At 33.9% G+C, this 13,590-nt stretch overlaps 1 protein-coding gene across 2 annotated transcripts in view; it reads left to right on the plus strand.

Moving 5' to 3' along the window:
- Positions 1 to 13,590, plus strand: part of HEATR5B (HEAT repeat containing 5B) — a 103,681-nt gene that overhangs the window by 33,414 nt on the left and 56,677 nt on the right. For both annotated transcript variants that reach the window (XM_046660574.1, XM_046660575.1), the window contains exons 17-19: positions 388 to 493; positions 2,145 to 2,335; positions 12,346 to 12,505. In XM_046660574.1, coding sequence (XP_046516530.1) covers positions 388 to 493; positions 2,145 to 2,335; positions 12,346 to 12,505 — 457 coding nt within the window. The remainder of the gene's footprint in view (positions 1 to 387; positions 494 to 2,144; positions 2,336 to 12,345; positions 12,506 to 13,590) is intronic.

Genomic DNA, 13,590 nt, shown 5'->3' on the forward strand with positions numbered 1-13,590 from the left:
ACACTTTTTTACTTCCAACTTAAAAATCTTCCACACAGGTTTATAAGGAACGACTGTTGTTCTATTCAAGAAACCTTGAGCGCCTGCTATATGCCAGGGACTTTGTTGGACGCTGGTGTTAATGTTAAAGACCACTAAAATTATGACCTTATTTTGCAAATTGAAACTTAATATTTAGTCTCCAATCTTGTTATGGTTAATAACCACACGTCCCTATATTAATTCAGGAGCAAGAGATCTGGTTTGGACCAGCTGTGGGAGTGAAATAGAAAAGAGACAGCATGGGGCATTATTTATTAAACAATGAGTTTATATTCTTATCTCTGTTTTCTGAGCCATATTTGAATAGAAAGTATTGCTAATGTGATCTTTATTCTATTATTGTAGATTGCAGATGTTGGATCACTTTGCTGAATGTGTTAAACAAGCCAAAGGTGTCCGCCAGCAGGCTGTGCAGCTTAATATTTTTACAGCTGTTCTTAGTGCGCTAAAGGTATTTACTTTAAAAATATAATAAATATTCTGAACTACGATTTTAATTAATACCTTTAATGAGGCAGGCAGAGCTAGACTATTATGTTTATATGTATATTACTTGATAACTCTGTTTTTATATTAATTTAATTAAATTAGTGGAATCTTTATATTAAGTTCATTGTAATTAAATAAGTATTTCATATTTTAGTAATGTTAAAGTTCATGTTTCAATTTGACTGCTCAGATTTTACAAGTATCAGTAAGTTCTTTCAGAATTTTCAAAGATGTCTTACTAATGAAATCTGATATTCTGCTGAGTTTGTGGTTTAGACCATAAATCAGGAGAGGCTATGTTGTTCATTTGAAAGAATGCTGCGTTTAGAGATTGTGGTCTGGTTTAGCTATTTACTAGGTTTATGTCTTGTGTAGTTCCTTTAATCTTTCTTGAACCTTAGTTTCTACACATATGAAGTGAAATAACTATTTTGCCTATCTCTCAGAGTCCACACACTGTACTATGCAGCCTACAGCCTCTCATGATGTATTTGAAAACGTGTTATATTATTCAGCACTAAGCTTATTGTAAGGCAGTACTGTTTTAAAATGTTTTATAAACATCAGGGAAAAGGGATATAGGCATTGGTTATACAATAAAGGTTTGTACCATTTATATAACCATTAGTATATGCCCTGTTTAGAGATGATCAGCTAAGACCAACATCTGAGTTTTTAAAAAATGGAGTGGGGTGGTCATGGTCTTCTTCAGCGGTTGGAAGGCTAGTGAACCAATGGTAATATTGCTATACAGTATACTTTTCTTCATAGATAGGCTCGCTAGTGCCTCTGCTATAGTTAACTTTTTCCCCAGGCACCATGACTTGGATTTTTGGTCTCAAGGAAGTAAATTAAGTTCCAGGATGGTAAGTGCTAGAACAGGGATATTAACATGTAGTGTGATGAACAGACTATAACAACATTTAGTTACTGATTATTCTTACTTCATTTTGTCTTTAGATATTTCTTGGATATACGCTTTATGACATACAGTCATGCGTCACTTACGACAGGGATACGTTCTGAGAAACACGTCCTTAGGCAATTTCATCATTGTGCAAGCATCATAGAGTGTACTTACACAAACCTAGGTGGTATGGCCTACTACACACCTAGGCTATTTAGTACTAATCTTATAAGACCACCATTGTATATACACTCGATCATTGACCAAACTGTTGTTATGTGGCACCTGACTGGAATTAATTATCTTATCTGGAATTTTTATATAAATACATCACAGTTTTCTTAATCAAAGTTAAAAGGATAAATTTCATTCAGTTAAATAACAGTCGATTTAATTATACAGTGTCCTTTATGTATAAAAATAACTTCTAAGTGGTAGTCTTTGGATAGAGACACTCCCTGGGATTGTTGGTTTTAGGACCTGTTGGACTATATCTGTGTTAAATATCATGTTCTGAAATCACATTTAGGAAAGTGATTACTGTCAATTTAACAGGTCTTTATTCTAGGCACAGTATATGTGTGTGAAAGTTGGCTGAAGAAAATAATGTGCGGCGATACATGTATATTTACAAAGATTGCCGCACATTTTTTTCTTTTATTTAGTGTGAATTATGAATTGCTTTTTTTTTTTTAAATAACCATAGGGCCTGGCTGAAAATAAAAGTACTTTAGGACCTGAGGAAGTTCGTAAATCTGCTCTGACGCTGGTTATGGGTGCTCTTGACAACCCAAACCCCATCTTACGATGTGCAGCAGGGGAAGCTCTTGGAAGAATGGCTCAGGTGGTTGGAGAAGCAACTTTTATTGCTAGAATGGCCCAGTATAGCTTTGACAAGTAAGTGGGTCTCTTTACCAACAAGTAAATTTCTCATATAGACAAAGATATCTTTCAAGTAATCGGTAATTAGTAACTGGACTATATGTTTTCCATGTGGTATAGCATGTGACACTATTTTGTATTTTTTCATAATGATCTTAATTTTTAATTCAACAATTGATTAAACTCTAGAATCTGGGAAAGTTGTAATAAGAATAAGAAAGTTAGATACATTCAATATGGTAAAGGTTTGTGTTTTAGCTCTTGAATGTTACATAGTGGAATCAAGAGGATTGTTAATAAGGATTTCTCCATTATGTATTCTGCTCTGAAGAGGTGCTTTGAAGTCCTTATTTCTGCCCCCACTCCTGTTTTTCTTTATGTTAATTATTCAATTTTTAGAATAAACCATTCTTTTTCTAACTGCTCTCAAGTTTCTCTCTTAAATTATCCCTGAAATTGGATAAAATTAGCATTAGGTTTTAAAGATTTTGTTGCATATTAATTAAAAAGAGAGATTTGATGGGGGCCGGCCCCGTGGCCGAGTGGTTGAGTTTGCGCACTCTGCTTTGGTGGCCCAGGGTTTTGCTGGTTTGAATCCTGGGCGTGGACATGGCACTGCGCATCGGGCCATGTTGGGGTAGTGTCCCACATGCCACAACTAGAAGGACCCACAACTAAAAATATACAGCTATGTACTGGGGGGCTTTGGGGAGAAAAAGGAAAAATAAAATCTTTAAAAATAAGTAAATAAATAATAAATAAAAAGAGAGATTTGAGAAATCCAAATAAGTATGATTAGGATGATAACATGCAGTTATTAGTGACTGTTGATTGTTAAGTACTTAAGTAGAAAAGTTGCAAGTCAAGAGTGGTCAAGAATTGACAGTTAAATAATGTAAATTAATCATTCTTAACTGTTGTATATTTTGAGTACTAATTATACCAAACTACTCATAATCATTAATGAGAGAGAGAGGTGGGGAAAGCAGTGGTTTTGAAGTAGTTGTTCTGAAGAAAAACTGCTTTCTGAACTGTTGCATATCTACGAATGGTTTCTCTTGTCTTCGCACATGAATGGCAATTTGGCTGGTTATAGGATAATACCCCAGTGTATTGTTTGAATCACCAAGGATAATATGAGCAGGCAGGAGAGAGTTAAAATATTCACAGACTCTCCATCTTCTCCAGGATGACTTCTGCTGTTTTCTAGCAATAGATTAGATTTGCCTTTTCTGAGTATTGCCATTGATTCTAAAATCAAACTTTGTTAAAGATTTTTAACAATCTTAGCTACCTGTTGAATGGTTTGTGCTCTGTTAATAGTAGGTAAAATAGGATTGTATTTCTTTGGAAGACTTTTGAATTGTAAATTTTTCTTTGGTTACAAAGGGTTTTAATTTATAGTTGTCTTCAATACCTGTAGGAGAGTTTATTTTGTACTTATTCTCGTGAAACCCAAGGACATTTCATTCATATTCATGCCTGTTTGGTTAATGGTTTGCAAATATTTTCAGTGCTTAGTTTCATTAGCTTTTCAAATAACTGGTTATGATCTGAAATTAATTATTACATAGACTTTGTTCCCCATCTTTTCACATTTTAATTTATTTGAATTTTGGGTTTGTCTTAAATTCTTTACAAAATGTCATAATTATTTGGCAGCATTTTTTTCTTTCATATTGCTATGTAAAATAACGGCACATTTAAAAATCTCTATGGTGTCTTAGATTTGACAGAATCTAGTTGTATTTTGAAAAAGCTTCAATACCCTGTAGCTTCATTGTAAATTCTCATTATATCAGACTGTTTTCTTCTATATTATCTCTTCTTGATGTAATATCTGACTATGAAAAGCCAAAATCACTTATACATACAGATCTGTCAGCTATATTTGCACATTAAAATCTTATGCCATCTTAGCATTACTACAGAATCGTTTCTATAAACCATTCTCAGTTAATAGGGAGGAGCTTCAGTTCCTTAAGACCCAATTCAGAAAAAAATAAAAATCATTACTGGTTAAATTTGTTTCCATTCAAATTGAAAATCGCTTTGAGACCTCTGGGAAATGTCCATTCTTATATCTTAGGTTACTTTTTTTGAATAGATTATAATCACTGAGAAAATTGGCCCAGCTGTTTAGCTCACTGAAATGTTACCTTTTGAAAAGTAACAACATGAAGACAGGTTTCTAATCTCTATAATGTTTTAGAATTCACAGAGTGCATTCATTCTTATTTCATTCCTCAAATCAACTGCTATATACGAGTAATGATAATGTACATTTTATAGATGGAGAAACTGAGGCATAGAGCAATAAAAATCACTTATCCAAAGATATACTATGTTAGAAATACTGCTAAAGATGGATTAGTTCACTTCATTCATTACTACATTTCTTAACAAATGTTTTGTGACAGCACTTGGAATTTTTCTTTCTTTGCCATAGGCAAACTGACCAACCAGAGTCTTGGTGATGATTTTTCATCTCTTGACTTTATTTTACTTTTATGAGTTTGATAGAAGTTTGGTCATGAATGGCTTATCAAGAGTTATAATACTGTTTTGGAAGTGCAGCCAAAGTTGCTTTCTAGGCTCCTTTGTTATTGTAGATGCTTTGTTCTTAGTGATGTCTTATCGTGTTTTCTAATAGTAACTGATTATATGGGTGCATGATTATGAGTCATAATATTTATGGCTTAAAAAGTATTGTTACATCTCTTCTTTTATTTGATCCTATCCATTGTCCAAAATGAGGTTTAGAGCTTAGCTCCCTTTTAAACTCTCTACATTACTACTTAAATATCAATAAAATAATGAAATCTGTTCTTTCATGTAAATATTAAAAAAAATACAGGACTTTCAATGCCAGTCATGGTGGAGTAACAGGGGCTGGACTTATGCTCCTGCCTTAAACAACTAGAAAACCAGGTCATATAAATGAAACAGTTCTTTTCAAACATTGGACAACAGCCAGCACAGAGCAGTGATCTCCGAAAAATGCGAAATGCTCAAGGGGAACAGTATACTTGTTCCAGATTTCTGCCTGGAGAGAGTTTCCAGGCTGATAGGAGAATTTGGAGTTTGGGAAGGCCAATGCAGCTAGAATGTATGGGGCAGAATATGAGAGAGGAGAGAGAGCTATGAGCAGAGGAGTCATCTCAAGTCTTTGGCTGAGTACTGATATGTGATGAGTACAAGGAAACAGCCCAAGACCAGGGAAAACACCACCAGAAAAGAACAGGTGAAACAATCCATAGAGCTCACAGGGCCAAGAATAATGCATGTTCCCATCATCCAGACTGGAAAGACCTCCTAAAGGGGAGTCCTCAGAAGGGTGTTGGCTTAGTAGCAGAGCAGTGTTGACCCACCCTAAAAACACTTAAACTCAAGCCTTGAAAGGATCAAACTGATTTCAAGTAACTTAACTGCATCCCAGAGCAAAGCCCAACAGTATTTAAAGAAATACAACTAATGTAGCACGTATTATTGTGAAATTCATAGTGTCCAGTATCCGATCAAAACTTATCAGACATATAAGGAAGCAGGAAAATAAGACCTATTACTAGGAGAAAACATAGTAATTGGAAACAAACCCAGAAATGAAATAAATAATGGAATTAGCAACCAAGAATATTAAAAGCACTATTATAAATATGCTCCATATTTTTAAGGAAATACAAGGAAATGTGAGCGTGATGAGAAGAAAAATGAAATCCATAAAACAAACCAAAGGAAACTTATAGATATGTAAAATCTCTCAAATGAAAAAATACATTGGATGTGATTAACAAAAGTTTAGATACTGCAGTAGAAAAAATAGTGATATTGAAGACACAGAAATAGAAACCATCCCAAATGAAGCACAGAGAGAAAAAAGACTGTGAAAAAAAAATGGACAGAGTCTGACTCCTAGGACAAATATCAACTGTCTATGTATTGAAAAAAAGACATTATGTGGAGGAACAAAGATAACAATAACAGTAGGCTTCTAACCATAAACTATGCAAGCAAAAAGCAGTGAACTGACATCTTTAAAGTACTGGAAGAAAAAAGTCGTCAAACTAAAAGTATATACCCAGTGAAAATTCTTTTTAAAAATGAAGATTTAGTGAAGACTTTTTCAGATTACGAAAAGTTGAGAAATTTCATTGCCAGCAGATTTGTACTTTAAGAAATATTGGAAGTTCTTTGTGCAAATAAAGGGATACCAGATGGAAATTTGGATGTATATATAAGAATGAAGAGTGCTGAAAGTGGTAAGTATGTGGATAATTACAAAGACTTATTCTTTTAAAGATTTTTATTTTTTCCTTTTTCTCCCCAAAGCCCCCCGCCCCGGTACATAGTTGTATATTCTTCGTTGTGGGTCCTTCTAGTTGTGGTATGTGGGACGCTGCCTCAGCGTGGTTTGATGAGCAGTGTCATGTCCGCGCCCAGGATTCGAACCAACGAAACACTGGGCCGCCTGCAGCGGAGCGCGCGAACTTAACCACTCGGCCACGGGGCCAGCCCCACAAAGACTTATTCTTAATAGTCCATTTTAAAATGGACCTGTCATTTTTATTTTGTTCTCATGGTCATTTTTTAAATTTCTTGAAAAGAGAAATTGACTCTTTAATGCAAAAATAGTAACAGTGTATTGTAGGATTTTACTATGTATAGAAGTAAAATATATGACAATAGCACAGAGAATGGGAGATGGAAATGGTAGTATACTGTGTTGGATTGTATATGATAATGCATAAAGGGGTATAATATTCTTTGAAGGTAGATCATAATGAGTTAAAAATGTCTATTGTAAACTCCAGAGAATCCACTAAAAAAAAAAGTATAACTCATAAGCCAATAGTGGAGATAAAATGGAATCATAAACAATATTAAATCCAAAAGAAGACAGAAAGAGGGAAAAGGAATAAGGAACAGATGTGACAAATAGAGCAGAAAAAGCAATATGGTAGACTTCAACCCAACCATGCTGATAAGTGCATTACATGCAAAAGGTCTAAACATTACAAATAAAAGGTAGGGTTTGTCAGATTGGGTAAAAAAAAAGCTCTAACTGTATGCTGTCTACAAGAAACTCCTTTAAATATAAAGAAAGACATAGGTCAACAGTGAAAGGATAGAAATGATATAACATGAAAACATTAATCCAAAGGAAGCTGGAGTGGCTATGCTATGTAATTATCAGAAAAAGTAGACTTTGTAACAAGGATTGTTACCAGAATAAATGAGTGATTTCATAATGATTAGAGGATCAATTACCCAAGAGTACCTAACAATTATAAATATATATGTATCTAATGATGCAGTTTTTAAAATACGTGGAATAAACCTCAATAGAACTGAAAGTAAAATAGACAAGTCCACAAGTAAAGCTGGAGATTTCAACATTCCTCTCAATAATTGATAGAAACATAGCGCCCCCCCAAATTATTTATAATATAAAAGATTTTAACAACATAATCAACTAACTTGACCTGATTGACATTTATATAATACTTCACCCAGCAACAGAATATACATTCTTTTCAAGTGCACACAGAACATTTACCAAGATGGATAAGTAATTGGGCCAATAAATGAAAATAAAACATATCAGAATTTATGGGATGCAGCTAAAACATATTTCAAGAAGAATTTATGGCATTAAAATCATTACATTAGAAAAGAAGAAAAAATTTAATTAATTATCTAAACTTCTATCTTAAGAACCAAGAAAGAGAAAAGCAAATTGAACTGAAAGTAAGCAAAATGAAGCAGGATTTAAAGGTAAAAGCAGAAATCAGTGAAAGAGAAACCAAAAAAAAAAAGTAGAGAAACTCAAACCAAGAGTTGTTTTTTTCAAAAGAGCCGTGAAATTGATAAACCTTTCATCTGACTAAATAAGGAGAGAGAGAGAGAGAAAGAAAGACAGGCACAAATCAGTATTACTAATGGAAGAAAGGGTTTTTATCACTGGAGATTCTGGGGACATTAAAAGGATAATAAGGAAGTATTGTAAACAACCTTATGCCAATAAATTTGACAACTTAGATGAAATAGGCTGATTCCTTCAAAGACACAGACTAGCAAAGCTCGTTCAAGAAGAAATAGATATATGAATAACTTTGTATCTATGAAAGAAATTAAATTCACAGTTTAAAACTTTCCCTCAAAGAGAACTCCAGGCCGGAATTGTTTCCTTAGTGAATTTACCCAAACATTTAAGGAAAAACAATACCAAGTCTATTCAGACTCTCCCAGAAAAATAGAAGAGGAGGAGGGCTGGCCCCGTGGCCGAGTGGTTAAGTTCGCGCGCTCTGCTGCAGGCGGCCCAGTGTTTCGATGGTTCGAATCCTGGGCGCGGACGTGGCACTGCTCATCAGACCACGCTGAGGCAGCGTCCCACATGCCACAACTAGAAGGACCCACAACGAAGAATATACAACTATGTACTGGGGGGCTTTGGGGAGAAAAAGGGAAAAAATAAAATCTTTAAAAAAAAAAATAGAAGAGGAGGGAGTACCGTCCGACTCTTAATGAGGCCACTTTACCCGGATACCAAAACTGGACAAACACATTACAAGGAAAGGCCAGTCTTCCTCATTAGCATGTACACAAAACCTTTAATAAAAATTTACTCAGATCCAACAACATTTTTAAGGGAAAATCATGACCAGGTGGGGTTTATCCCAGGTATGCAAGGTAGATTTAATGTTGAAAATCAATGTAACTCAACCAAATTAACAGACTAAAACAGAGATTTCATATGATCATCTTATTAGATATAGTAGAAGCATTTTGACAACACTCAGTAGCCATTCATCATAAAATACTCAACAAGCTAGGAATTTCAGAAGAGAATATCTTGAATCTGATAGCCCTTCTACAAAAATCTGCAACAAATATTATACTTGATGAAGACTGTATTCTCTCCCCCTAGAATCACAAACAGGGCAAGGAGGTTTGTTCTCACTGCTTTTAATCAGCGTTGCGCTAGATGTGCAATCAAGCGTTAAAGAAACGAAAGGGATACAGATGGCAAAGGAGGAAGTAAAGCTGTCGTTCTTCTGAATGAAGTTTGAATATATGGAGAAGATCCTAAGAAGCCTGCAAGAAAGTTATTAGAACTAATAAATGAGTTTAGTGTGTTCTTTTTTTTTTTTTTTTTTAAAGATTTTATTTTTTCCTTTTTCTCCCCAAAGCCCCCCGGTACATAGTTGTGTATTCTTCGTTGTGGGTTCCTCTAGTTGTGGCATGTGGGACGCTGCCTCAGCGTGGTCTGACGAGCAGTGCCATGTCCGCGCCCAGGATTCGAACCGACGAAACACTGGGCCGCCTGCAGCGGAGCGTGTGAACTTAACCACTCGGCCACGGGGCCAGCCCCAGTTTAGTGTGTTCTTAACGTATCCAGTAATCAATTATATTTGTAGATCATGTCAATGAAGAATTAGAAATTGAAAAATTTTTTAATGCCATTTATAAAACATAAAAAATACTAGGGGAACAATTTTGAAAATGTGTGTAAGAGCTATACACTGAAAACTACAACACATTGCTGAGTATAGTTAATGAATACCTACATAAATGGAGAAATATACCATGCTCATGGAACAGAAGCCTCCACATTGTTGAGGATATCAGTTCTCTCCAGTTTGATTTGTGTGTATAACACAAGTCAAAATTCAAGTAACAACTTTTTGTAGAAATTGACAAGCTGATTTCATAGTTTATACAGAGATGCACAAGATCCAGGATAGCCAGAACAACTGAAAAAGAGCAGAGCTGAGAAGACTTTCCCTACCTGATTTTAGGCTTTTTATAATGCTGCTATAATCAAGACAGATGGAACTGACATAAGAAAAGACATATAAATCAATGGAATTTCAATGGATTGAAATTTTTATTCCAAATTTTTATTCTGAAAGAGTCATATATATATATTAGGTTGATTTTCAAAAAAGGTGCCAAGGCTGGCACTGAGGAAACAGTGGATTTCCCCATTTGTCTTTTCAACAGATGGTGCTGGAAAAATTAGGTATGTTCATGGAACACAAAAAATGAATCTCAGTGCTTAACTCACACCATATAAAAAAATGAACTTGATAGCAATATGGATCCAAATGTAAGAGCTAACTATAAAACTTCTAAAAGAAAACTTTGTCATCTTGGATTATGCAAAATTTCTTAGGATACAAAAAGCATGAACCATAAAATATTTAAAATTAATAGATTGGATTTCATCAATATTAAAAACTTTTGCTTTTTGCATGATAATGTTAAAATGAAAATACAAATTTCAAGGTAGAAGAAATATTTGAAGAAGATGTGATAATGGCAAAAGAGCAGTCGAGAAGATACTCTCCATCATTATTCAACAGGGAAATGCATGTTAAAACCACGATGAGCTACTTCTACATGCCCGCTAGAGTAGCTTCAGAAAAAAGACTGGAAATACCAAGTGTTGGAAAGGATGTGGAGTAACTAGAACTCTCATACATTGCTGGTGAAAATCTAAAATGGTACAGCCACTTTGGAATATACTTTCGTGATTTCTTATAAACTTACATATACTCTTACCTTATGACCTAGCAATTCCACTCCTAGGTATTTACTCAAGAGAAGTGAAAATATATGTGCTCACAAACACTCGTACTCAAACTTTTATCACAGCTTTATTCTTGGGAGCCAAAAACTGGAAAGAATCTACATGACTATCAATTGGTAAATGAATAAATAAATTGTGGTATAGTCATAAATGAAATACTCAGCTGTATAAAAAGCACAAACTACTTATGCAATAAATGGGATGACTCTCAAAAGCATTCTGCTATGTGAAAGAATCCAGCCACTAAAGACTATGTACTATATGATTTCATTTGGATGAAAATATATAAAAACGTAACACTGTAGGGATAGAAGATGGATCGGTGGTTGCCAGAGTGTTAGGGGGAGGTAGAGGACTTCAAACGGACGTGAGGGAACTTATTGTGGTCAAGAAAACGTCTTGTATCTGTGCTGTTAATATGGTAGCCACCAGCCACACGTGGCTATTGAGCAGTTGAAATATGTCCTTTTCAGATCGAGATGTGCTGTGGGTGTATAATGCACATCAGGTTTTGAAGACTGTGTTCATAAAAAGAATGAACAAATAATTTGAATTTGAATTTGAAATAATTTGAATAATTTGAATGAAATAATTTGTTACATTGATTACATCTTGATATTTCAATATTTTGGATATATTGGGTTAAATAAAATTTATTAAAATTAACTGCACCAGTTTCTTTTTTCCCTTCTGTAGTATGGTGACTAGAATATTTAGAATTACATAATATGACTTCTATTATATTATTCCTAGGACATCTCTGTTCTATATTATGATTATGTGGTGGTTACATACTGTACACAATTATTAGGACTCATTAAATTGTACGTTTTACTGTACACTTAAAATTGGTGAATTTTATTGTATATAAATACATCTCAATAAAACTTATTTTAAAAAGTAATATACAAATCTCCATTTTATCTTTTAACTCATACAGATGTATTTCACAAAGGAAAAAGACTGGCCCATTTTTAAAAGGTTCAAATTATAATTATAGGGAGTTTCTTTTGTGAAACTTAAAAGTAGTAGTTCTGTGAATACAAATACCTTTTTTCATATTTTCCAAACCAATTATAAAAGCTATTCTTTTATTTAAAACACCAAGAAAAAAGGCATTTCAAATGACTCTTGGCTTTTTAAGGAATAATTAATATTAAAAACCGAAAAGTTGTGGCTCTTCTTTCAGATTTTCTCTAAAATTAAAGTAGGCTTTATTCACTGAAATGTTTGACTTTAACCAACCATTTTAAATTAAATCTCCAGCTCTTATTTAAATTAAATCCTGACTCTTATTAGAGAGAGGAGAAAGAAGTAATCATGATTGTAATCTTTTCTAATTTCCAGAATCCCTTTTATTGTGTGACTCATAAGCTTGTTATTGCTCTAGGGAAATAGAAAAAACAATCCCTGAAGCATAACTTTTTTCCAGATTGAAATCGGCCCGAGATGTTGTATCCAGAACTGGACATTCACTGGCTCTTGGTTGTTTGCATCGTTATGTTGGTGGTATTGGTTCAGGACAACATCTGAAGACCAGTGTCAGCATTTTATTGGCTCTAGCACAAGATGGAACATCCTCTGAAGTCCAGGTATAATACTGATTTTTTTATTATGAAAATTTTAAATAATATTTTTGGGAAAACTATTTACTATATAAAATAGTAATGATTCTGTTAAGCAGTTAGGAAAAATGTATTAGGGTCTTTCTCTGTCATTTTGTTTTATAAGTCTTCTTTGTAATAGCGTATAACAGGATTTTGTATTTTAGCCTAATTTTAAAGTCTGTCTTATTCTGGGAATTTAACCCATTCACATACATTTCATGAAGCATAGTTTTTATTATTATTCTTATTAATTATCCTTTGTACTTGTTTCCCCTTTTTTTGCATTTCCTTACATTTGTTGGATTGATCAAGTTTCTTTTAATAACAGTTTTTCTATCTCTTCTCTAATACCTCAACCCAGGTTCAAGATCTTTGGTTGAATCTTCAAGTGTACTCCTTGAATTTTTTTGTTTATTTCTCCTTAAACATTTTATACACAAATAGATATAACTACCATGAGAGGCAAGAGCTTCACATGTGTGAAATGTCCTATACTTTTGATTTGCCTCTTCACACTGGTGCACCTAAAAATATTAAAAGGATATGAATCCAACAGCATTCAATTTGCCAGCTTCATATTAGGACTAAGAAGTTGGGAGAAGAGACAAGTTTAATTGCCATTACTGCCTACCGTTAGTTTATTAATAAATGAGTTCTTTCATGATTGGATAAAAGAGATTAAATCCGCCAGAGGCTTCTAGTCTAAAGTTTGATGTCTTGGTAAATCTTTCCAGCTGTATAAAGTACAAAATTGTCAAGAGAATGAGAAACAATAATCAAGTAATCTTGTCCCTTAAGAGGTGCTACACTTCTTTTTTTAATGTTATTTTCACACTAGTCTGGAAGAAAAGAAAGTTATAAAATTAGTTTACCCAAGAAGTCACTGCTTGCTTCTTTAGTATCAAAGAGTAGGCGTTAGTTTTCTTTTCTTTTGTCTTCACCTTTTTTCTCAGCCCTTTCTTGTTTTAATTTCTTAAAACCAAACTCTTCTAAGTGACCACCTTACATGATTCTTTTTATGTGACAAAACATTTTACTATAATTTGGATCAGTTACATTCCCTTGAATAT

Source organism: Equus quagga, chromosome 5, assembly GCF_021613505.1.
Source record: "Equus quagga isolate Etosha38 chromosome 5, UCLA_HA_Equagga_1.0, whole genome shotgun sequence".
Lineage (NCBI taxonomy): Eukaryota > Metazoa > Chordata > Mammalia > Perissodactyla > Equidae > Equus > Equus quagga.